This window comes from Pristis pectinata, chromosome 3, assembly GCF_009764475.1.
Source record: "Pristis pectinata isolate sPriPec2 chromosome 3, sPriPec2.1.pri, whole genome shotgun sequence".
Lineage (NCBI taxonomy): Eukaryota > Metazoa > Chordata > Chondrichthyes > Rhinopristiformes > Pristidae > Pristis > Pristis pectinata.
This window is the reverse complement of record NC_067407.1, coordinates 123,603,085-123,626,437: the sequence shown is the minus strand read 5'-3', so window position 1 is coordinate 123,626,437 and position 23,353 is coordinate 123,603,085. Positions and strand designations below refer to the sequence as shown.

At 40.0% G+C, this 23,353-nt stretch overlaps 1 protein-coding gene across 1 annotated transcript in view; it reads left to right on the top strand.

Annotated features, from left to right (window-relative positions):
- fmn2b (formin 2b) overlaps positions 1-18,361 on the top strand; it is a 370,539-nt gene extending 352,178 nt beyond the window's left edge. Inside the window, 2 exon segments of the mRNA XM_052012981.1 lie at positions 12,636-12,717; positions 16,491-18,361. Coding sequence (XP_051868941.1) covers positions 12,636-12,717; positions 16,491-16,547 — 139 coding nt within the window. The 3' untranslated portion in view covers positions 16,548-18,361.
- Positions 18,362-23,353: the final 4,992 nt, after the last annotated feature.

Sequence of the window (23,353 nt, the reverse complement as noted above, 5' to 3'; positions counted from 1 at the left end):
GGACTTTCACTGAGTCCGTAACACTGCCCTCGGGGTAGATAATTCCAAAGATTTGCCACCCTCTGAGGGAAGAAATGTTGGTTACCTCTGGAAGGCAGATGTCTAGACGGTTGTGCAGAGTGTTCTTTGAGGCATTATTTGGAGGCAAATAAGTGTCCACTTTATTTATGTTTATGGTTTAATGCCTTGCCTTGGTTGCAGAGAGGCAAGGATGGCCATTAAAGCTCTTCAGTATGTCCCACATAGGACCAGTAGATGTTCAAATATTGTGTCCATGCTGTGGTTTGAAGACTGATACAAATTTGCCTGCTTTTTTGTTAATTAGTTGTGCTGCTCACAGTCCTACTTGGGAGGACACTGTTTGTCAAATAGGCATTCAAATCCAAGCTTGTAAACTCTAATGAGCAGTGGTTGCTATTCTGTGTTAACTTGGAAGAAGGTAGTGAGAACTATTTGGATCACTTTAACTCCACAATTATGTGCTTGGCAGTGGGAAATCAAATGGGGTTAATTGTCCATAGCAAATACCAGCTAGTGCCCTTTTTAACTGCTGACATTGGTCAATCCATAGTGCTTCAGAAGGTTGTTGTAAGATAAACTAACCAGGTGCTTTGATGATATATACTTGTAGATCCAGAAGCTTGGAATTTTTCCTCACAGTTCCAGATTATCTTTCCAGTCAATGCTTAATGAGAATCTGAAAAGGATGCGGGAAGCTCATTAGTGCTCTGTGTGAATGCGGAACAATAGGTTCATATTGGTTTGAAACATGACTCTCAATCTTATTTTACCTTTTTAAATGTCTAGAGTGTCCTTGCATCCACGTGGCCCTTGTCTCCTTCTCAACCCAAAGTTTGAGTTTGAATGAAGTGTACTTAAGGGGAGGTGCTATTGGAGACCCTAAATCTAAATCTGATTCGTGGTACCAATGTCTATTGTGAATATAGTCTTCTGCTGGTGTAGTTTGTGAAGTTATACCATTCAAAGAGCAGATTTTATGCTGCCCAGGTGATTATATTCCTTGTTCACTATTTTACTCATCGACAAATCATCAAGAATTGTGTACTTTCGATACGCATAATGTAATCTAGGTTTAATGCCTAACCTTGCTGAAGCTTTGAAGATAAAGAAAACTAACAAAATCCAAGCAGCCCTGTGCCCAGAATCAAGGGGTTCAAATAACATTTGGGTATCTTAGAATTTTTGAGCAAAGGTGCTGGTGTTAGCTCATCAGAACAAAAAATGCATGGCTTCATCTCTTGCTTCACCATTTCTTGCTTCACTTTTAGATTGTTAGTGCTTTTCAACTGTTTGTCTCTGGGCAGAGTTGCATAGATTTTGTGAGTTTACTTCAGTTATGTTGCCTTGAAGGCTAAATTGTTTTTTTGACATAAGTATATAGTCAACTAGGAAGCATAAATCTGCTCCTTGAAGTGGGTTGCTGCACAAGCTACACCAATAGAACAACAAATCCATAGACAGCAGTGTCCATTGTGATTGTGGTACCAAAGTCTGAGTTGCATTTATTGCTATCAGTTTATTGGCAAAGCATTATGTTGCATTCAAGGGCTGGAGCTATGAACTCAGGATGAAAGGAGAGTTCGAATGTAACTGACACAACTGATCCCAATCTGCAAGAATGTGATTTCTTGCTGAAGACATATTGGCAAGACCCATGAAGCATGTGCACAGGGCAACCTGTATAAGAATAGATGTGCACTGAGGATTCCAAAGTGATGGATCAGGGAACAGTGGAAACAAAATTACTTGTAATCTGGCATTTCTCAGATATGAAATTGCAAATCTCACCCTTTTTTTTTAAAAAAAATTGCAAATTCTTTTGATGCACTTCATTTAGACCATTGGGTAAATTCCACAGCAGAGACTGGATTTAATGTTTTTTTCAGCAGATCTGCTCAAATTGCAGAGGATCATCCTGGAAGACTTTCAGCACATTGTCTGTCTGTCAGGAAGCTTATGGAGGCCAAGTGCAAATAGCAGTAGGCGTGTGTGATAATCCAATCAACTCACCTACCCACTTCGTCCACCTCTACTGCCCCACGTGTGAGACGGAGTTGGTCGATGCCACAAAGGGCTCATCAGTCACGGCACGGTAGCGTAGCGGTTAGCGCGACGCTATTACAGCGCCAGTGAACGGGGTCGATTCCCGTCGCTGTCTGTAAGGAGTTTGTACATTCTCCCGTGTCTGCGTGGGTTCCTCCGGGTGCTCCGGTTCCTCCTCCCACATAGCAAAAGGATGTACGGGTAGGTTAATTTGGGTTTAAAATGGGCGGTGCGGACTCGTTGGGCCGGAAGGGCCTGTTACCGCGCTGTAAATAAAATTTTTTGTTTAAAACTCTCAGAAGTGTAGCGGAAGCAAATCATCCTTGACTCCCCAGGGGACGTATAAGAATATGGTGCCAGGACTCCACCCTATCTTGTTTCTCATTTGTTCTGTTGAATTACTTGGAATAATCTTACTTTGCATTTATCCATTTGGAAATATTGACAGCATACCTTTCGCTCAGTGTGCCAAAAAAAACTTTAAAAGAGGCCAAAAGGCACCCTGCTTTGTGTTCTGACCTGTGAACTTTCTCACCCAATAGTGATTAAACTCTGACCTCAAGACCTCTTTAAGCTACTTTGCAGCAGTAAGCACTTAAACTGCGACCTTAATAGGCAAGCTGGATTAGTAGCTAAGCATCTCACCCTTGATCCAGACCCCCTGACTGATGTTGCCCATCTCATGCATAAATAAATGTGGATAGTCAAACAAAAGTGTATAACTCTGAGTTTGAAATGGCATTTTTGTAGGGAGTGGATTAGAAATCCAAAATGCAGCAACTAATTTGGATTACTTTTGCAGCTGTCTATTCAAACATCAGATGAAATTCGATGATGCCAAATGCTGAAATTGCAAATGGGAGAGAAAAAACGAGGTGAAATATAAACAGCAAATTATAGGAATACTGTAAGTGAGATAAGAGGCTAAACTTAGAGGTGGGATTGGCTTCACATTATAGATAGGCCAGGAATATATGGACTTATTACCAGTATGCTCTGCAGCAGCCTCCAGTCTTTGTCCACAGCTCTGTTATCCGTTTCAATGTTTTTATTGTTTTAGACTCTTATTTCCCTGATGACTGCGCTGAATTCAATCCTGGATGCTGGCAAATTAAGGTTCCATGCCCTGCCCCAATCCAGCCACAACTGACTTACCTCAATGCACTGTTGTAATGAAATGATCTGTATGGATGGCATGCAAAACAATGCTTTTCACTGTATCTCTGTACACGTGACAATAAACCAATTTAATTACCAATTTACTCACTAATACGCTGAACACTGACAACAGGGCAAATTATTTGAGGGGTGCTGATTTCTAGTACTTAGGACATGGAACACTACAGCACAGTACAGGCCTTTCGGCCCACAATGTTGTAATGACATTTATCCTGCTCAAAGATCTATCTGACCCTTCCCTCCCACATAACCCCCCTATTTTTCTATCTTTCATGTGCCTATCTAAGATTCTCTTAAATGTCCCTAATGTATCTGCCCCCACAACCTCTGTAGGCAGTGTGTTCCACACACCCACCACTCTGTGTATATATATAAAAAAAAATTTACCCCTGACATCCCCCTTATACCTTCCTCCAATCACCTTAAAATTATGTCCCCTCATGTTAGCGATTGTCACCCTGGGAAAAAGTCTCTGACTGTCCACTCGATCTATGCCTCTTATCATGTACACCTGTGGGATCATACCTTGGTATGAATCAAGAGAGAAAAAGAATGGAATTATTTTGTAATTCTTTCAGTGCAGGGATATTTTAATGAGGACCAGGGCACACTACAATGAAAACTGTGGCATTTTAAAGGACTGAAATCTCAACAATATTGAGACTTTTTTTTAAGCTATTTCTCTGTCAACATGAGAAGTGAAAGAACCAAGTTCCTCAGCAATAAACCACCAGCATTACCAGTAGCATTCTCATTTTTGTAATGGTTCATCAATCAATAATTCAGCCCTTTCACAATTGTATCTTATGGAAGAATGTTGGCATGGGGTGGCGGAGACGGAGATAGCTTCTCTGTGTATAACAGTCACCACCTTCTATGTCTTTCTTGTCTCATTTTTCAAAGGAAAGAGCTTGTCTGGCTCTATAGAGCACTCCTGTTTAACAACTTTTGGCAGATTGAAATTTTAGTGTGTGCAGATGTTCAACACTGGCACCGCCACTGAATTCTCGTGTGCACGCCATACCCATGGGAAACAAGCCAATAACCCAATGGTGTCAGTGGAGGTGTTGTCTCTGAGTGCCCAGCTTTTGATGTACAGGGTGTATGAACCATGTTCATTTCTCTTGAATGCTGCTGAAGCTACCTTTCACACAAGGTCTCCAATAGTTTGCTGAACAAAAGACTAACTGTTTTCTCTCTCCATTCACAAATGATAATTTGCAAGATCTTTTGATTATGCAAACAATGCTGAATGGATGAAATGCGTCAACATCTTGCAAAATACCACCAGCACAAACAACTATACTTTTCCCTGGAATCATTTTTCCATGTTAACAAAGAATCAATGTGTGGGCAATGAGGAAGGCAACAAAATTACTGAAAGTAGATTTTGAAGACTAAAAGCAAATTGCTTCTAATAGTGGGAATCTTGAGAATAAAATTTTGAAAATATGCAACAGCATCTGTGAAACAAAAAGCAGAGGTAAGTTTAGGTTGAAAACGCTTCCAATGAAAGTTCATCAGCCTGAAATGTTGCCCCTTTCTCTTGCCAGTGATGAATCACATTCGTACAATGTGGGAATGGGCCATTTGGCCCACCATATCCATGCTGGCCAGTGGGAACCCATCCATATTAATCCCATCTTCCAGCACTTGACCCATACACTTCTATGCCTGAACAATTGCACGGTAGTGTAGCAGTTAGCGTAACGCTATTACAGCGCCAGCGACTCGGGTTCAATTCTGGCTGCTGTCTGTAAGGAGTTTGTACGTTCTCCCCATGTCTGCATGGGTTTCCTCCGGGTGCTCCGGTTTCCTCCCACATTCCAAAGACGTACAGGTTAGGAAGTTGTGGGCATGCTATGTTGGCGCCAGAAGCAGGCGACACTTGTGGGCTGTCCGCAGAACATTCTACATAAAAGATGCATTTCACTGTGTTTCGATGTACGTGTGACTAATAAAGATATCTTATCGATACTTCCCAAATGCTTTCAGTGATTCCACTCCCATTATTCTCTCAGGCAGTGTGTTGTAGGTACCACTCTGGGTGACAAAGGCCCCCCTCGGATCCCCTCTGAACCTCGTACCCCTTGCCCTAAATCTGTGTTGTCTAGTTGTATCTATGGGGAAAATTTTTCTGCCGGCTACCCTACTTCTACCCCTCAACTTTATATACCTCAATAATGTCCCCTCTTAACCACCTCCATTATAGAGAAAATGGATCTCGTCTCTCCTTATAACTGAAACACCTGATGCAGGGTCTCGACCCAAAATGTCAACTCTCCTTTTGCCTTCATAGGTGCTACCTGAACTGCTTAGTACCTCCAGCAGCTTTCTTTGCTCCAGGTTCCAGCATCTGCATTCTCTTGTGTCTCCAGTCAAACTGGGAAACCTGGATCCACAGAAATGCCGCCCACCTCTGCTTATCCTCTTCAACAACGATTAGACACTCCCACCCTGCAAACCATATGACTGACTTCCTACCCACGTGTCTTCAGCTGGGTGTAATCTAGTGAGGTACAAAGGTATAAGTAGGGCAGGGCATCTAGTGGATGGGACATCGATTGGGCCCAAGGGTCTGTATCTGCGCTGTATTCCTCTATGACTCTAGTGACAGCAATCCTTCACCTGTTTTGGGTCTCTTCCTTGTCCCTGCTTCCCCTTTTTTATTTCCTTGTCTCCCCCCACCCCCCGCTTTATGTCAATGGCTCCCTCCGTCATGCCTACTATTTGTTTCCATTGTGCATAAAGCTTCCTTCAGGCTGCATTACCTTCATAATCAGAGCCTGGTTTCCTGGTGGTGTAATGGCTGAGTAACTGTATCGTATTTAGACCACATCCTTCGGTGATGCTGTGAAACTGTTTATTCTTTAGATGTGGTGCCTTGAATCTCAAGTCTACTGGTCCTTCACCTGACTGCAGTCTCAATTCCATGTCCTCTGCTGTAAAATGTAATTTCCAAACAAGTTTCTTACTGAAATACCCTTACCATTTCTTCAGTAAATAATATCGACCTCCATCTCAGTTAATCCTGTCCTCCGAGTACACTGCCCTCCCATCCTCCCTTAATCATTCGCAATGTATAAACTCCTCTTAGTTTCATTGCCACCACCTTAGCTTTGCCCTTTCAATGACTTCTGTATTCCCATTCTCTAAGGCCACCTCTGATTAGTCCACAGCAAAATATGCCCTTCCCCTTCCTGTGCCTCTTCCCTCTGCATCCATCTCTTGAGAAACTTGTCATTTCCCATATCACGTGCAAATTCCTTGCTATATATCCTTCAGTCCTGTTTCTGCCGAGTCATTTCTGAATGGGCCACGTTTGTCCACCACTACCGGGCAACCTACATTGGTTCCTGCTCTAACAATGGGCTGATTTCATAACGTTAAGCTTTGTTTTCAAATCCCTTAATTGTCTTGCATCTGTCCTATATCTGTAAGCACCTCCAACCCTCTGAGATCTGCACAACTTTTCTGGTCCCTTTCACAATCTCCATTTTAATTGCTCAGCTATACGTAGCTGTGTTTTCAGCTACCTCAGCCCTAAGTTTTGAAATTCTCTCCCTAAATTTTGCCACCTCTCATTCCTCGTTAAAATCTGGTTGTGTGCCTTGGTGTGACTCACTGTCAAATATCATTTAATCTCATCTGACATTTCACCATCTCAAAAGCACTTTCCAACTAAGTCATTGATGCTGTCACCAATGCTTTATTTCACTTTTCAAACTAAACAGTCTTGCAATCAAGTACTCAATAATAGTTAAATGTTTGGGGAAATTCAAATAGCACTTGCACTCCTGTTCATTGCAAGTCGAAGCTCAAGATTGGCACTTGTTGTACTCTACCTTGTTTTATTTTATCAATGCTGTTATATTCTAATCAGTTATATACTATAATTTCCTGTCTCTGCAAGCTCTACATAGAACATTTTATAGTTACTTTCTCAAATGTAGCCTTTCCCCTGCTCTTAAAACTGGAACTTTATAAATGGGAGATAATATAAATGGAGACGCATACTTCCGATCACAGAGCTTTTATATAAGTGTCTCCTGTTTTCCAATGTCACAAGAATGATCTTTAAACAGCATTTCTACTCATTTACACTGAATTGTCGTCGCGTAAGAAGCCAGGTTCTTCCACTAAATATTCATGTTGCCTCCAGTTAAATGTGGGGAGTTGGAAAGGCATAGCTAATTTTGTTTACTCTGCATGATTGTAAAATTGAGCATTCCCAAGTGGAAGAAAAGATTTTCGTTGGGCCTACTCAATGGATTTGGAGAGATCACAGTTTAATGGATGTAAAGGTACCTGGAGGTAAAGCAGACCAAGGATACAGTTTTCAATATAATTTGAATGCAATTCTGTTTGCAATTCACAACTGGTATAACCAAGGGTGTTCTAATAATTAATGAAACCTTGCCAACACAATTAAGGTCATAATTTGTTGTCAGAGCAAAAATAATGCTTAAAGTTCTGGTTGTTATTTACATGTGCGTTCGAGTGAACGTTCACAAGTGCGGATGCAGAATTGAAGCACGAAAACAGGTTGCTGCCTGATGTTTGCTGTTCCACAGCTGGCTTTGAAAATGGTAGATACGAACTAAACTCACCAGAGATGCTTAAGTTGAGATAGTTGAAGTCTGAGTTTCCTTTTAATAAATTAGCCATCGTCATCCTGACAGTAATTAATACTGGAAATTATCTACTGCAAGAATGGAACATCACCTCTTCAGATAATAATTAGAGATTCTTTAAAAATACTTTACCTTTTGTCTTTTGATGTGGTCTTTCTTTTCCTCTTTCGTTTTCTGTACATGGTTTAACATTTCTAATTGAACGATCTTTCAGTCTGATTGGTCTAGGAGATGCACCCTTACCTGCTCTCTTAGCATAGTTAACAAATGCCCCAGATTTTCCCACTTACAGTAACTTTAAGGACAAAATATGCTGAAGATCACATGGACAAAGGAACGTCTGACCATTCATTGACTAATCACAGCAAACTTGGGGCCTTTCAACTTGGAATCACTCGGAGGAATAGTGAGCTGGTGTGCCACATCTAAATGTGTGTGCCAGAGCATTACGCAGGCAAAACACTACTATTCTTCAATTGCTTAATAACTTTAGAATGTGATGCAAGTTTTGTTGCAGAATATTGCAGTAACACAGTAAGACACAAGTGTGATGGAATAAAAGTGTTTAACTGAATATACTTCAGGCTACTTGTCTTGATACATTTGGTAAGGAAAGTCATTTCAAGTAGTGCTCAGGTAGTTGACTAGATGTATCGTGAATTATTGCCTGGTGTGCTAATCGTAAAAGCTATGTTAGTAATTCTCCATAATGTTCATGTATGGCGTAGCATTGGTTTATAATGCAATAAATTACCCCTTGCACATGCTGCAGCATTGAGCAGCCTTTTTCTTCCACAATTCGAAAGCAGTGGTGTACTTATGAGCAGAGAACTGCCTCCAATAGTCTGAGCTGGAAGCATAACCCATCTTGTTAGGTGATAGTGATGGGTACTGGTAACATCATTGAGATCAGTTTGAGAACATCCTCTCAATAGTAGCAAGCTTCCTGATGAACTGGGGTCTCCTGGGGCACTGCATGAAGTCAGTCAGTACCCACTTGTGGTGCTACGGCAATGCAACTGAAAGCCCAGTGCAACTCAATGGCACCATCGTGAAAGCTTAAAAAGAGTGACAATGGTGTCACCCTGCTCTCTGGACACTCTGCTTCCTCTCACCTTTCACATCCAAGTTCAGTTACCAGGGAATGCTGATAAAATGACCACTGAATTTTTTTCCACTGAATTGCCACAGAATTCCGTGCTTCCTGAATTTTCCTCTCTAGAATGTCTGATGTTATGTGGCAACAAATGTCCGTTGCTGATGCAATGCAAGATGGTCAGTGGTCACTACTTAGCCTCCCGCTTCCTTGAACCAACACCACATTGTTTTGCCAACATTGGATTTTCTGCATGTGTCCTTGTGTTGGCTTGAAACACGTGTCCCAGTAGTGAGAACTGATCTCAAACTGCTTCCGTTTACTGCTGGTGGAAAATCCATTAATTTGACTCTGGGAATCAATAAACTCATTTCTTCTACTACCTCCTCCCTCTGTCCTTTCTCACAAACTTTACTCATCTTTTGGAACCCTGCTTAGAATGTTTCTGCTAACTGAAAATGTAATTGTTTTGGAATGTCCCTACAGGTTCACGAGAGAGTGCTTTCCATAACTTTCCAATAGACCATCTGATCACGAACCAATCAGATAGGAGCAATAGGTTACTTAACCTTTTTTCAACAAAAGGTGTCTTTCAGACATCCGTGTGAGTTATGACTCTGATCGTTCAAATATAGGGCTCTCAACATTTGAGACAAAGTATTGAAGCATTTAAATTGATATGATTTTCTGATGAAATATGCTGTTGTGTAACACTGGAAGTTGTGTCAAAATGTTTCAAGTATGTTAGAAGCAAAATATTATGAAATTAAAAGCCAGCATACTCGTTGGGTGCTTTGTAACACCCTGTTGCCTTCCAGGTCTCATAACAGTCTAGTATAGGAATTCTCTTTCTGCAGAATGAGTTGAGATTTATATTGTGACCAGTGTTGCCGATAACGCTTCCTTATCCAGAAATAGGATTAAAGCAGCTGAGGAGGAAGTTTTCAGCCCTGTGTGCTTTCTAATGTGTTGCTCAATTAACCAATTTTAAAAAAAAAATATTTTATGTATTTCCACTGTACTGTAGGGCAATGCATTCAGATTATTTTAATTCATTATGTTAAAAAACCTCATTTTATTAATTATCTTATTTCAGTGCCTTTTGGTTGCTGATTTGTTCCTTTTGCTTCTTCACCACTACCAATGGTTTCTTTTTAATTCATCTAAAATGGTTGGTTTTCAACGTTTCTGCTTATTTGAAGAACAGTTTCTTCACATAACTGAAGAGCCTGGAGCTCTTCAGCTTGCATTGCTTTATAAGTTCTTTGTGACTCCAAGACAACTATCTGCAAATATCAAATCTGGATTCAAACTTCAGTACTATTGCTTGTCATCCATGCTTATAAGCATGAGATCAGAGCAACTGACATGCACTTGTCCCCGGTGATCAGAAATTGTGTTGGGATCACTGAGTTTGCTGTGCCTCCCAAAGTGGCCAACCCTTCACATAAGAGGCCCCAGAAAATGTTTACTGTGTAGCTGTAAATCTATTCCTTCATTCTCCCTTTGAGCTCCTCCCATGCCCTTGTCATATCTGACCATGAGCATATAAGATATTACAACTGACTGCTCAGCCAATTCTACTTCCTTTGACCTCCTAATCCCATGTATCTAAAGGAGACACGAGAGATTGCAGATGCTGGAACCTGAAACAACAAGCAATCTGCTGGAGGAACTCAGCGGGTCAAACTTCAGTACTATTACACATTTATTTTGGGTCAAAACCCTGCAAACATCGACAATCCCTTTCTTCCCACAGATGCTGCTTGACCTGCTGAGTTTCTGCAGGCAGCTTGTCCATTGCTCCACATTTCTAAACTTCTAGCTTTAGCCCTTGTATTAGTGATTAAACACACAATGCTACCTTTGTCTTGCAATTGGCTGCACAGGCTCAAACTGTATTGTGAGGCAATTGTGCTGGGAGCTTTCCTGGATTGGAGGACTTTAGTCATGAGGGGACATTGGAGTGGCTGGGTTTGGAGTGAAGGAGGTTGAGGTTGACCTGATTGAGGGAATAACATTGAGGGACATGGAATATATAGTCAAAATCTTTTCCCCAGGCTCGGGGTGTCAAAAACAAGTGGGTTTTGATACAAGTGTGAGATGCGAAGGAGTTTTGAAGGCGATTTGAGGGGTAAGTTTTTACAGAGAGTGGTTGATATCAGGAATTTGTTGCCAGAGATGGTGGTGGAATCACATACAATCACTATATTTAAGAGGCATTTAGACACTTGAATAGGCATGCTTATTCAGATTATGGTCCTAATTCAGGTGGATGGGTAAAAAGGTTGGCATGGACGTAGCGGGCCGAATGGCCTGTTTCTGTGCTGTGTGACTCTGACTCTATGACTTAATAGAGAAACCTGCATTGTGTTCTTGTAGTCGGTGCAATAACAACGTAACGTCAGATTGTCGTACCCAAGCTGCATGCTGTTTGCTTTCCCACGTTTTATATATGTCTACCATTTTGAGGAAATAATAATTGGCCACAGTGCTTAGAAGCTCTGCACCATTTGATAACTTCTAGTTGCCTGTTCCAGTCCTGTTCTTCAATCCACTAATGGAAGAATGTGAGACTTAAAAACAATCCAAGGGCTGATGGTAGCCCGGTTTTCTTATTATCATTGAAGGGTATCAGTGATGCGAAAATGGGGTTTAAAATCTGCAACAACAATTTTCCCAGGTGATTCAGCTTTTCCTCTCACTGTATCTGTGCTAGAAATGCTTTGATCTTGCACAAATAAATTTGCAATTTTTTTAAGGTCTGAAATTAGTTTATTTAAAATCTTCAACTAAATGATCCAGTATTTACATGAAAGAAGCATTTACAGTTCTTAGCCCGAAGGTACAATTTGTAAAAATCTGTACAGTTGATAAGCTCCTTAAAACCACACTGAACATTCCTTTTGCATTAACTTTGAGCAAAGAGTTCAACACTGTAAAAATCCATCACAGTTGAAGTCTTTTTTTCAGTTTAGTCCAGAATGCTGAATTGATTTGTTTCTGTAAGGGTTGCCAAATCTTTGACATTTAACATTACAAATGGATAAAATCATTTTTTTGTATGTGACATGTATTCAAATATTCCAAAGTATTTTGTGTGCCAATCAATATCTTTCCAAATGGTATGTATAGTCGATCAGTTCACAGTGATATTTGCAGTACAAGTTGTATTAAAAATTAGACTATTCTTTGATTCTATTAGAAACCATATAAAACTTCTTTTCTCAGTAATGGTCTACAGTCGGCATTGTGTTCAGCATTAATAATTGTATAAGCCTTTTGGTAAACAATGTACTAATACAAAGTCTCAGACTGGATGTCAATCTTCATAAATCATTCGTTAAAATCTTAGTTATTTTATCCCTTTTACCAACATTGGATCATCTGTCTCCTTTCAAACTCTTATCCAAGCCAAGGTTTAAATGGCCTTATCTACTCTTTAGTACCGAGTTGACTATTTCCAAAACCTGTTCACTTTAATTTCTTCCTTTCCATTGTCTATTCTACTTGGAGCTTCTGCATAATTTACCATCCAACTTTACTACCTTGTGTCAGCAGTGGATTGATCAGTTGGTGAGCTAGAAGGTCTGCCTACTTGCAACTTATTGCTGTTTGACACAGGTGGTGCATCTATAAACTAACTTTTGTTTTCTTTCAAGGATCAAAGAGGCAGAAGCACATATACATAGCCAGAAGAAAGAAAGATCTTATTCGGTCAAGGAGAAAGTCAAAACTGGAATGGTGAGTTGATGTAACTTGCTTTAGGAAAGATGCTGAACTTTAAGTTTTGCAGAATAATTGGGTTTGCCATGTATTGCACTCTGTTTTCCCCTGATGAATGTATTCGAGTCTGAAAAGGAAGAGCTGGATTTTGGGTATTGGATTACCACAAACAACAACTGGGAAAACATATGCAATGTCATGTACATCCGCCGCCAATACCCTGAACACAATATGTAATATTAATACCCTGGAATGTGGAAAGTATTAAATGTAAAAGTTGCGGCCATTTTAAAAAAAACTTTAAAAATGCATCTGTAACCGCAATGGTATTTTGGCACTGGGAATTAGCAGTTACATGATGTACTCGTTAATTAGTGAATGAAGAGTGTGGCCCCCTGCTAATTAGGTTTTGCCGTTCAGCAGGGAGAAAAGCTCACATTTCTGAAGAACGTGAGCTTCCTTCCTGTTCAATCTGCCCTCGCAGGATTCGGTATTGTAATAGTAGAGAGAAGTGTCACTGAAACATTAAACTCTAAATCCCTTCACGTACAATGCAGAAGGAACACAGTGAGGACACGCCGGGATGAAGAGGGCTGGGAAGTATGTTGTCCGTCGGGCTTTCTTGGAATTAATCATTGGGTGCCAATCAGGCAGCACACGAGGTTTTCTGGCCAAAGCTATAAAAAATGTTTTCCCAGACTGAGAGTCAGAGGCAAGTTCTGGGGAGGAAGGGAGGCGAAGGGGGGAGGGGGGGGGGGGGGGGGGGGAGGGGGGGGTGGGGGGGGGGGGGGGGGGGGGGGGGGGGGAGGGGGGGGGGGGGGGGGGGGGGGGGGGGGGGAGGGGGGGGGGGGGGGGGGGGGGGGGGGGGGGGGGGGGGGGGGGGGGGGGGGGGGGGGGGGGGGGGGGGGGGGGGGGGGGGGGGGGGGGGGGGGGGGGGGGGGGGGGGGGGGGGGGGGGGGGGGTGGTGGGGGGGGGGGGGGGGGGGGGGGGGAGGGGTGGAATCGGCTATGCAGTCAAAAGCAGCTTGTGTTTGTTGGAGGTGTCCTGCTTCTTTCTCCTTCCACTGGGGAAAATGTTGGCTGTTTAGGAGTCATATTTTAGTCTGCTTAGACTGTTCAAGATCCTGAAAAGACAGTGGAAACTTCAACTCGGGAAAACACATGTAGAAAAAAGAAATAGAAAATGTTGCGACTGTTCACTGGATCCAGCAACAGCTCTGGAGAGAGAAATGAATGCAACAATTCAGATCAATTAGCAATTACCTTTATTTTAATATTGCTTAATTTTGAGCTGCTGTAAATATGTCCCTCTCCACATACAAAAGCTACTTTGAATGATAAAGATGTCCCAGCCTAGTTTCTCTCAAATACAATATTTTGAATTTCAGGCTTGCCAAGATCCATGTATCATATCACATGGAGTGTTCTGTAGGCTGGTAAACTGGACATTGCTCTGGAGTGAACAAGGAAGTTTGGGGAAGTGAAATATCGATGTTGATTTTCATAGAAATGATGGGGAAGCCTTGGCTAGTACAAAATAAAGTGGGGATTATTAAACAGGGGTCATGTAATTAATTATTGGGTTACATATTTTCCTAAATCTTTGGCATTGCCTTGTTGCTCTTGTGCAGAAATGGAAGGTTATTATCATGGATCTAACTCTCAATGAAATCAATAAAAGATCAATATTTCCCTTCATTAAATCCAATATCCTCATTTTTAAAAAATGATGTTCGAAGTCTGATAACTACATGTTACTGACTTTGCAATAAATTTACTGAATTAGGCTTTAAATGATGTTGGGAATAATTTTGAACTTTTAAAGAATGTGTTCCTTTCAAGGTAGAAATGTCAATAATATAAAAGATCAAGACATGGCAAAGAAAAATACCGCAGCAAAATACCTGTTGTCCTAGCTAAAATTAAACATCCATGAAATACCAAAGGTTCAGTTTCAATGAAAGATGCATTTTAATCAGCCTTTTGAGATCCAAAGTAAAATTAGCTTCAGGGCAACATTTTCTACCTTGTTTTCTTTTTAAATTGAGATTTCAAATAGACCGTGGAGCTCAAATGAAATGCACGATTACACAATGGAAGGATGCCAAACAGATGACATTCAGAATGAGTTTACCTCAATTTTTTTCCCTATAATTGGAAAAAAATAATGAATTGCTTCATGAAAATTACGAGCAAAGTAGCTTCTTTAAAATTAGAGCCAGTTATTTGTTCATTCGAACTCCACCTTAAATTGGGTCCTTCATAAATATAGTTCTGCATATTTGAATCTTTTTAAAAATTTTACTATTGACTCTTACGGTAAAAATAACTTTTCACCATTTCTTTCTGATATGCTACTTATGGTATAACATTAACTTTTGAATGATAGTGTAAAACAGGCAATATTAGTTCGGCCACCCGGTATGCATCTCTTAAGTTATTTCCAGTCAGATAAGAAAGAAATTATGAGACTTTCCTCTTGTGTTGTTCCTCAAATTATTTCTTTTTCAATTTCTCATTGCTACCATGGACAGTGCTCCTTTGGCCTTGAGTTCTTGGTCCTTCTGCATTTCACATACTTTGCTTTCTAATCATCATTTGAGTTGTAGTTGAGATTACTCTCATTTTTTCGAGATCCTAAAGACTGAAATGTTTTGCTTCTCTTTGGCTTTCCCGTCCTTGAAAGTAATAGAAAGGAGGTAAAAGGAGTAGTAAATTAACACTTCTGTAAAGAAGTACTATCTCGACAGCACTTTTAACTCTAGAAAACACTTGATGTTCTTGAAGATTGCATTTGAATTTTGCAGAACTATTCCTTATGTTCAACATTAATGATACAATCCTTCATTATCAAGTATTGTTATAACAACAAGGGAATATAGGTACCATGAATATTCATTTAACTGGGAGTTGCATTCAAATAACCACCCATGTTTATAAATTCTGCAAAATAATGATTCGACTACAGAACATTACAAAGTCACAAACTGTAACAATAAACATAAGTTTGCAGTATTTCATCCAATATACAGAGTCTTTCTCAGCGTAATGGAGGGAGGAACCTTCATTAATCTTATTACCATCAGTGGCCCGCACATGGATCCAATGACAATCCAAGGTTCATTAGGAAGTCTCAGTCCTTCCCTTGATAATGTCAAAGGAGCTGATGGTGTTAAGATCTGCCTTAAATTCTCTCAATTTTCCATTATCGGGGCAAAGGTATAATCTAAAATATCCCACATCTGTCTTTCAAAGGTTGAATAATGCTGATGAGCATAAATGAAATTAGATCTGCACTGATTTTTGTGGTGAGTTCAGTAAGGTCCACCTAATGGCTACTAGAGATGCGCTGTTGTTGAAGTCCACCTCTATCCCAATATTTCACTGTGTGATTTGGGTTAAGTTTTATTTGGTAATGGTCCTATTGGGACATTTTACTGCAATAAACCTACTATATAAACGAGGAATGTTGTTATTTTGTTGGCAAGATTAGGGGTTTAACTCAGCCAAAGAAGGTATCCTAAATAAAAATTGTTGTTCAAATTAGTATGTCAACGATTTTGACTTTAAATCAATAGTTCAACTGAATCTCCTGATGCTGTTCTGTAGCTAAGCAGTTGAGCTTCTGCATGACAACAGCATTTAAAGTGGTCCTCGGTTTCTCTTACAAATACCCTGAAATGCATGGGCTTTCTTGTGCTTCTGTGGCAATGGTTATTCATTTAGAGTTCTGTTTGAATGTGTATTGGGTTTGCAAATCAAAGCTTTAATCACTTTATTTTTATTTTTCAGAAAGCAAAAGTGACCATGAAAGACAACGTATTAATGAATCTTATCCTTAGGACTTAGAGGGTACATGTATTCAGCTATTGTCAACCCTTTTTGCATTTCTACCCTGTAATGGTACCACGTTATCTCACTCTTCTGTGCCCATTACATAGAAGAAATATTATTGCTACAACTTGATTGGTCAATTCAGCCATATGAGCATACTACTCTTTATCTGCTATGTAAGGGCATTGCATTTATCAACTGCATGCTCATTAGGCAAGCAACAGAACACCACATCTTCTGGAAAGTATCAGACCTGGAGTGATCCTGGACTTTTGGGACTCTAGGTCAGTAGCTTCTGAACTATGATTTGTCGAGGAAGGCGACACAATCAGTGATTGTGGGTGTTTACTCCTTTCACTGGCACTGTGTATTTTACATTAAAAAAAGTATAGATATATATATTCCAGGATAGCATTAATAAATAAGAATTGGACAGATTCTAGATTTTTGTCTAACGAATCACTAACAGTGCATGAGAAATTGGTTATTTTCTTAAATATCACTTTCTAAGCCCCTTGCAACCTTCTGTCCCTGGGTGACTTGCTGTTCTTTGGCAACCTATCTGCATGGGCAAGCTTCATCTTGAAGGGGTTAATCACCATAATACAAAGTTGGGAGTATTTTTGATTTGCTTAGGAAGAACCTGGTATTGCTGTGAAGGTGGGGAAGGGGTGATAGGGGTGGTTAAGTTGGTCGGTAGTAGACATTTCCCAGTATTAAGGTGGAGCCTTGTCTGTTGGAGATGATGTGGTAATGAAATGCACTGCTGTCAAGCTATTACTAGGATTAAGTTATAAAACTATAATAATAAACACTTACCTGTACACTTCATAGTTCTTTTGTGTTTTAAATGTAAATTTGGTGTCTTATTTCTGTTCATAAGACAATATTAAATTATTTAAATGTAGGTACATAACAGCATGTCGATTTTAGATTCTATTGTGTCAGGATAACTTATTTGTAAAATGCTGTAAGTTGACAATAGTCTGTTAAAATCGCCAAGTGCAATACTGTATTTAGTATTTCTATTTGAAATTTCTTTTCGAGGTTTATTTGTATGAAATGTACTGTAGGTTTTTTCTGATTAATAAAATTTGACTAATACTCAAGTATTTTTGTGGTATGTTTAACTGTACATCAATGAGGGGAACGGTGCCCAGTTCTTCTCTGCAAGCGTATAGCTTGAATAGATTTTTGGGTGTCTGAGTCACATCCTTTTACCTGCTTTACAGCATCTGCTTCTCTGTAACGTGACCTATAACTGGAAATGGATTGTTCACCAAGCCTGCCTTTTGTGTCTCCCAGTCACTCCCTAAGGAAAAGAATGGCAATAACTTGGGAGTTGCCTGTTGGCCACAAGAGGAGCTAGCATGGAGCCATAAACTGAATAAGAGTATGTGTATGTAAAAACTCCTTGCTGAGGTCAAAATACTGTGATTCCCTATGTGCAACTTAGTATAATCATTTATTTATGGTTTAACTGTGGAATTTAGCATTTAATGCTATTACCGACACTCCAATCCATGTTAATATGCAATGAACTGGTCTAGAAACTAACTGCACAGCAGTAAACATGACTGAATTATAAATGTATTCATTAAACAATGCTATCTGTAATTATTACATTAACCCAGTAAGAATACCTGAAGTCATGTCAGTCTACTAAAAGCTGGATAGAAACTATTTAAAGTAGAAAAATAAAACACCATCTATTTTTGGACTAAAGGGTATTATAGCAATTTTGAAGTGGATGCTTTTGTGTCTGGGTCACCAGTGATTTCCTGTTTCACTTGTAATATATGCCAACAATAAAATTCAAGTATATTTTACATTTTTTGCTCTCTCATTTTGTTTGTTTGCAGAACAGCATCAATCACGTTTTCTTAAAAAAAAATGAAGCCCTGCCATTTTGAATATTGAGCATCATTTAAATGAATGAGCCCCATTGTGCATTTGTCTATTACTGAGAGAGAGCGAGATGGGGTCCTGCACCAAAACTTGCCTTCACAATTGGAGGGAGGGAGACAGGGAGAAACACGCTGTATTTCTACTTTTGAAAGATTCCAACATTATTGCAAACATTTAAACATAATGCCAACTTGAAATATGTTACCAGATTAACTTTAAGAAGGCTTTGCAAAAAGATCACAGATAATTAAAGTAGCATTTGATAAACAAAATGCAATGTTGCTGAATTTAAAATTCTGAAGGATATATTTTGCTCCTCTAATGTCATCACCAGCTAGTAGATTGATTTCTTTCCATTTTAAAAACAGCCGCTAGACAAGATTGTCTTCTGTCTCTGCTGCTCTACTACTGTTTACTTTGGCACTAGGATCCTTGGCAGTCAATATCAGAATGTATTCCAGAATCAAGTTCTTTACAATTCAGTATTAAAAATGATGTTTTTAATTGCTTATTGTGACAATTGGTGGTCTGTAAGTAGAACTTCAATCTCTTACACTTTCACTGTGAGTTGTATGGAACAACACAGAAACAGGCCCTTCAGCCCACCATGTCTGCACGGAAACTAATTCTCTTCTGCCTGTACATGATCCATATCCCTCCATTCCCTGCATATTAATGTGTCTATCTGACAGCCTCTTAAATGCCACTTACTGTATCTGTTTCTACTACTACCCCTGACAGCACATTCCTGATACCTACCACTCTATGTGTGAAATAAATAAATGCTTGCACATCTCTTTTAAACTTCCCCTCTCATGTTAAAAGCATGTTGTCTTGTACTTGACATTTCTACCCTGGGGGAAAAGATTCTAACCGTTGACCCTATTTATGCTTTTCATTATCTTGTAAACTTCCATCAGGTCTCCTCTCAGCCTCTGACGTTTCTGAGAAAACCACCCAAGTTTGTCCAACTCTCCTTATAGCTCATATCTTCTAGTCCAGGCAGCATCCTGGTAAACCTCTTCTGTACCCTTTCCAAAACCTCCACGTTATTCTTACAATGGGGCAACCAGAATTGCACACAATACTCCAAGTGCAGCCTAACCAAAGTTTTATAGAGATAAAATAAATATATTTATCTGAATATGGTATATTCAGATAAAGTTTTTAAAGAAAATGAGCAATTGTTTTAGCAAAGTTCTAAATGACCGTGAGCTTTGGAAGCACTGAATTCCTCAGAATTGAAACTCGTGATCAAATGGGGAAAAAAAAAATCTTTGGTCAATGTAATTAAATTTGATTTAACTATTTCAACAAAAGGATAGTTTCCCTGTCCATTTTCAGAATATTTCATGCAACTATAGAAACTGTATTTCCAAGAAATCTTTCTACAAAGTTGGAATTTGAAAAAGATGGTTCACTATAGAAATATTCATAATTTCTGAAGATTCAAAGGGTTCATTTTTAGACTCTAGTTTTGCATTATTTTTAAACTATTGGAAGGAAATAAAAATGGGTGGTATGGTGGCACAACTGGTTGAGCTGCCGCCTCGCAGCTTCAGTGATCTGGGTTTGATCCTGACCTCCAGTGCTGTCTGTGTGAAGTTTCCACCTCTTCCTGTAACTGTATAGGTTCCTCCCAGGTGCTCCAGTTTTCCTCCCATGTCCCAAAGACAGGTTGGTAGGTTAATTGGCTGTTGTAAATCGCCCCTATTGCGTAGGTGAGGAGTAAAATATGGGAGTGTTGATGGGAAAGTGGGGGGAATAAAATGGAATCAGTGTAGAATTAGTGGAAATGGGTACTTGATGGTCACCATGGATTTGGTGGACCCAAAGGGTCTGCTGCTGTGTTGTATGACTTGATGACTCTAAGACCAGTAAAATTATTCAAGAACATGGAAAAAAATGGTTTGGAGTAATCTTTAAATTACAAGTAGTATAAAGGCAGAAAGTGTGTAAGGTTATCAGCACATTGGGAAATAGGCATTGCACATAACTTGATTAGGTGGAGAGTTTTTTGATGCACGTAGTATATTATGAGTGTTGAACTTGTTATGGAGTTAACTATGCCAGTCATTTTGCAATATCTCATATAAGCTTAATAGCTTTTGGGTGGTTGAGAATTCTGGCGAGGGCACTCCTGCCAAACATTCATGCCTGCAGGCTGGTCATAAAACTGAGGACTATTACTGTGCCTTTTCTCCTTTGATGCCAAGGACCACATTTTGGGTGCATAAAACTTCTTACACAAGTGACATCCTCAACCACCGTATACCCCAAAACTTTAAGCAGGGAATAGGATCTGATGTTTGTGGAAACATCAGGGGTTCATCAACCACTTGTGTAAAATGCACAGTACGGTGGGGCTTGAAGATATGACTTCAATGGCAGATGCACTGAAGCTGTAATTGTTTCATCACTGTTTGATTGGGAAACAGGTCAGATTCTCACACCCTTTGTGATATTTCCTGTGTTCCAGCGTAATACCTTCTCCTCAAACCTTACTGAGAATTTTTTCGAGTATAGGAGTTGGGATGTCATGTTGCAGCAGTACAAACAATAGGTTGAGGTACACTTGAAGTATTGAGTACCATTCGAGTCAATGCACTACAGGAAAGATGCAGTGGCATTAGAAAGAGTGCAAGAGTTTCACCAGGATGTTGCTTGGAATCGAGGGCATTACTTATAAGGAGAGATCAGATGGGCTATGCTTATTCTCACTGAAAAGTAGGCATGCTGAGGGGTGAGCTTATTAAGGTTTATAAAATTATGAGGGGCATAGATAAGATCAGTCAGTCACTTGCCGAGGGTGTGGGAGTATAAAACTAGAGGGCATAGTTTTTAACGTGAGAAGGGAAAAATTTAAAGGAGGACCGAGAAGCAAGTTCTTCCACACAGAAGGTGGTGGTTATATGGAATGAGCCACCAGAGGAAGTGGTAGAGGCAAATACTATTACAACATTTAAAAGGGATTTGGATAAATATTTGGATAAGAAAGGAGTACAGGGATATGGGCCTAATGTGGGCAAATGGAGTTAGCATAGATGGGCATCACAGTCAGTATGGACGAGTTGGGCTGAAGGGCCTGTTTTGTGCTGTGACTTGATGACCATGCAAACTGATATGAAAAATTAGAGTTCTTTTTCACAGAATTGTCACAAAATTTTTTATAGAGTCATGGAGACGTAAAGCACAGAAACCAGCCCTGCGGCACGTTTACATCCATGCTGACTTTTTTGCCCGTTACACTGATCCCATTTGCCAATTGCAGTGTCTGTCTAAATTCCTTTCTTTTTGATACCCCTACCATGAGAAAAAAAATTTGACTCTCTACCCTATCTAAGCCTCTCATAATCTTATATACTTCTAGCAAGTCATCCCTCAGCCTCCTTCACTCAAGGGAAGACAAGCCCAGCCTGTCCAACCTCTCCTCAGAACGAAATTCTTCCAATCCAGACAACATCCTGGTGAATCTGCACCATCTCTAATGCAACCACATGCTTCCCATAGTATGGTGACCAGAACGGCAAACAGAACACCAAGGGTGGCCTAACCAGGTTTTGAAAGTTGCCAATATGATGTCCCATCCTTTGCATTCTATGTCTCAAGCTCTGAAGGCAAGCACGCCAAATGCCTTCTTCACTACTCTATCCATCTCTGTTGCTACTCTTATGGAATTAGGGACATGAACCCCTAAGTGTCTCTGTTCATCAACATTCCTTAATACCCTACTATTTACTGTATCTGCCCTACTCCTAATTGAAGTTCCAAAATGCATCATCTTGCACTTGTTAGGATTGACTTCCATCTGCCAACAGTCTGCCCAACTTTCTATCTGATCTATATTCTGCTGTAGCCCGAGATAACCTTTCTTGCTATCCACAACACCAACTACTTTCACGTTATCCACAGACTCCATTCTGGAGTCTCACCCTCGGCCACAGAAATGCCTGTCTGTTCGTCTCACTAGTAAATCCCACACAGTACTGCGTACCTTGACTTTTCCCTTCCTTTGTTCCTGACAAAAATTCCCAAATGTAAGATGCCGTCAGAAAGCAACATTTTACTTGCATGCTAATGTCTTCTGCTGCTCCACTATCCCTTTGGAATCAAGTTTCGTAAAGAAGAAATAAACCAGTTTCCTTTAGCGTATAGTGTGTGGTCATATAGAACAGAAGTAATCTAACTTGATGACTGTCAGTTAATTGTGTTTTTTTTTTTGTGGATCTGCTTTAAAAAGTGATAAATATTTTCAGCTGTCCACAGAAATGCCACTGTTTCAAACCACAGGACTTTGGACAGGAAGACTGGAAGGTTGACTAAAGTTAATGGACATTTTCATTCCAATGTTTAAGTGCATGCTTGCCTCTCTCATGAGATGGCCCCAGAAATGCAGGTCACTGTGAAAGGGACCCAGACATCCCAGTGTCTACCCCTTTCTCTTGGCCTTTGTGTCTGAAGAGCATTTAGTTCTGAGATCACAAGGGTGAGGGGAATGTGGCCTGTTTAATTTGGCATGTTCTGAAATGATGTTCCTGCATGAACTTGCAGTTCATGTACAGTTCAAATTGTTTGCAAGCAGTTCTTGCTCAGCATCCTGGCCAGAAGAGATGGTCTTAATCTGTCTTGTAAATTGCGTTCTTGTCTTGCACTGGACCCTTGTGACATTCAATCAATGCTGGTGTTCATTCAGCAACTAGAAAGACTGAAGCTCACATCGAGAAAATTTGACCCTGTCTTGAAAATTTAACACCTAGCCTGCAGGCCTTGAAAGTCTACAATTAGTTTAAAAATATATATTTCATCTTCCAACCACAATTCTTCAAATTCTTAGAATGAAGGTGTATAATTTAATTGCTGGAAGGACTAAAGGGAATTGAGAAAAGTTATTTCAATGGGGGTCTGGAACTCAC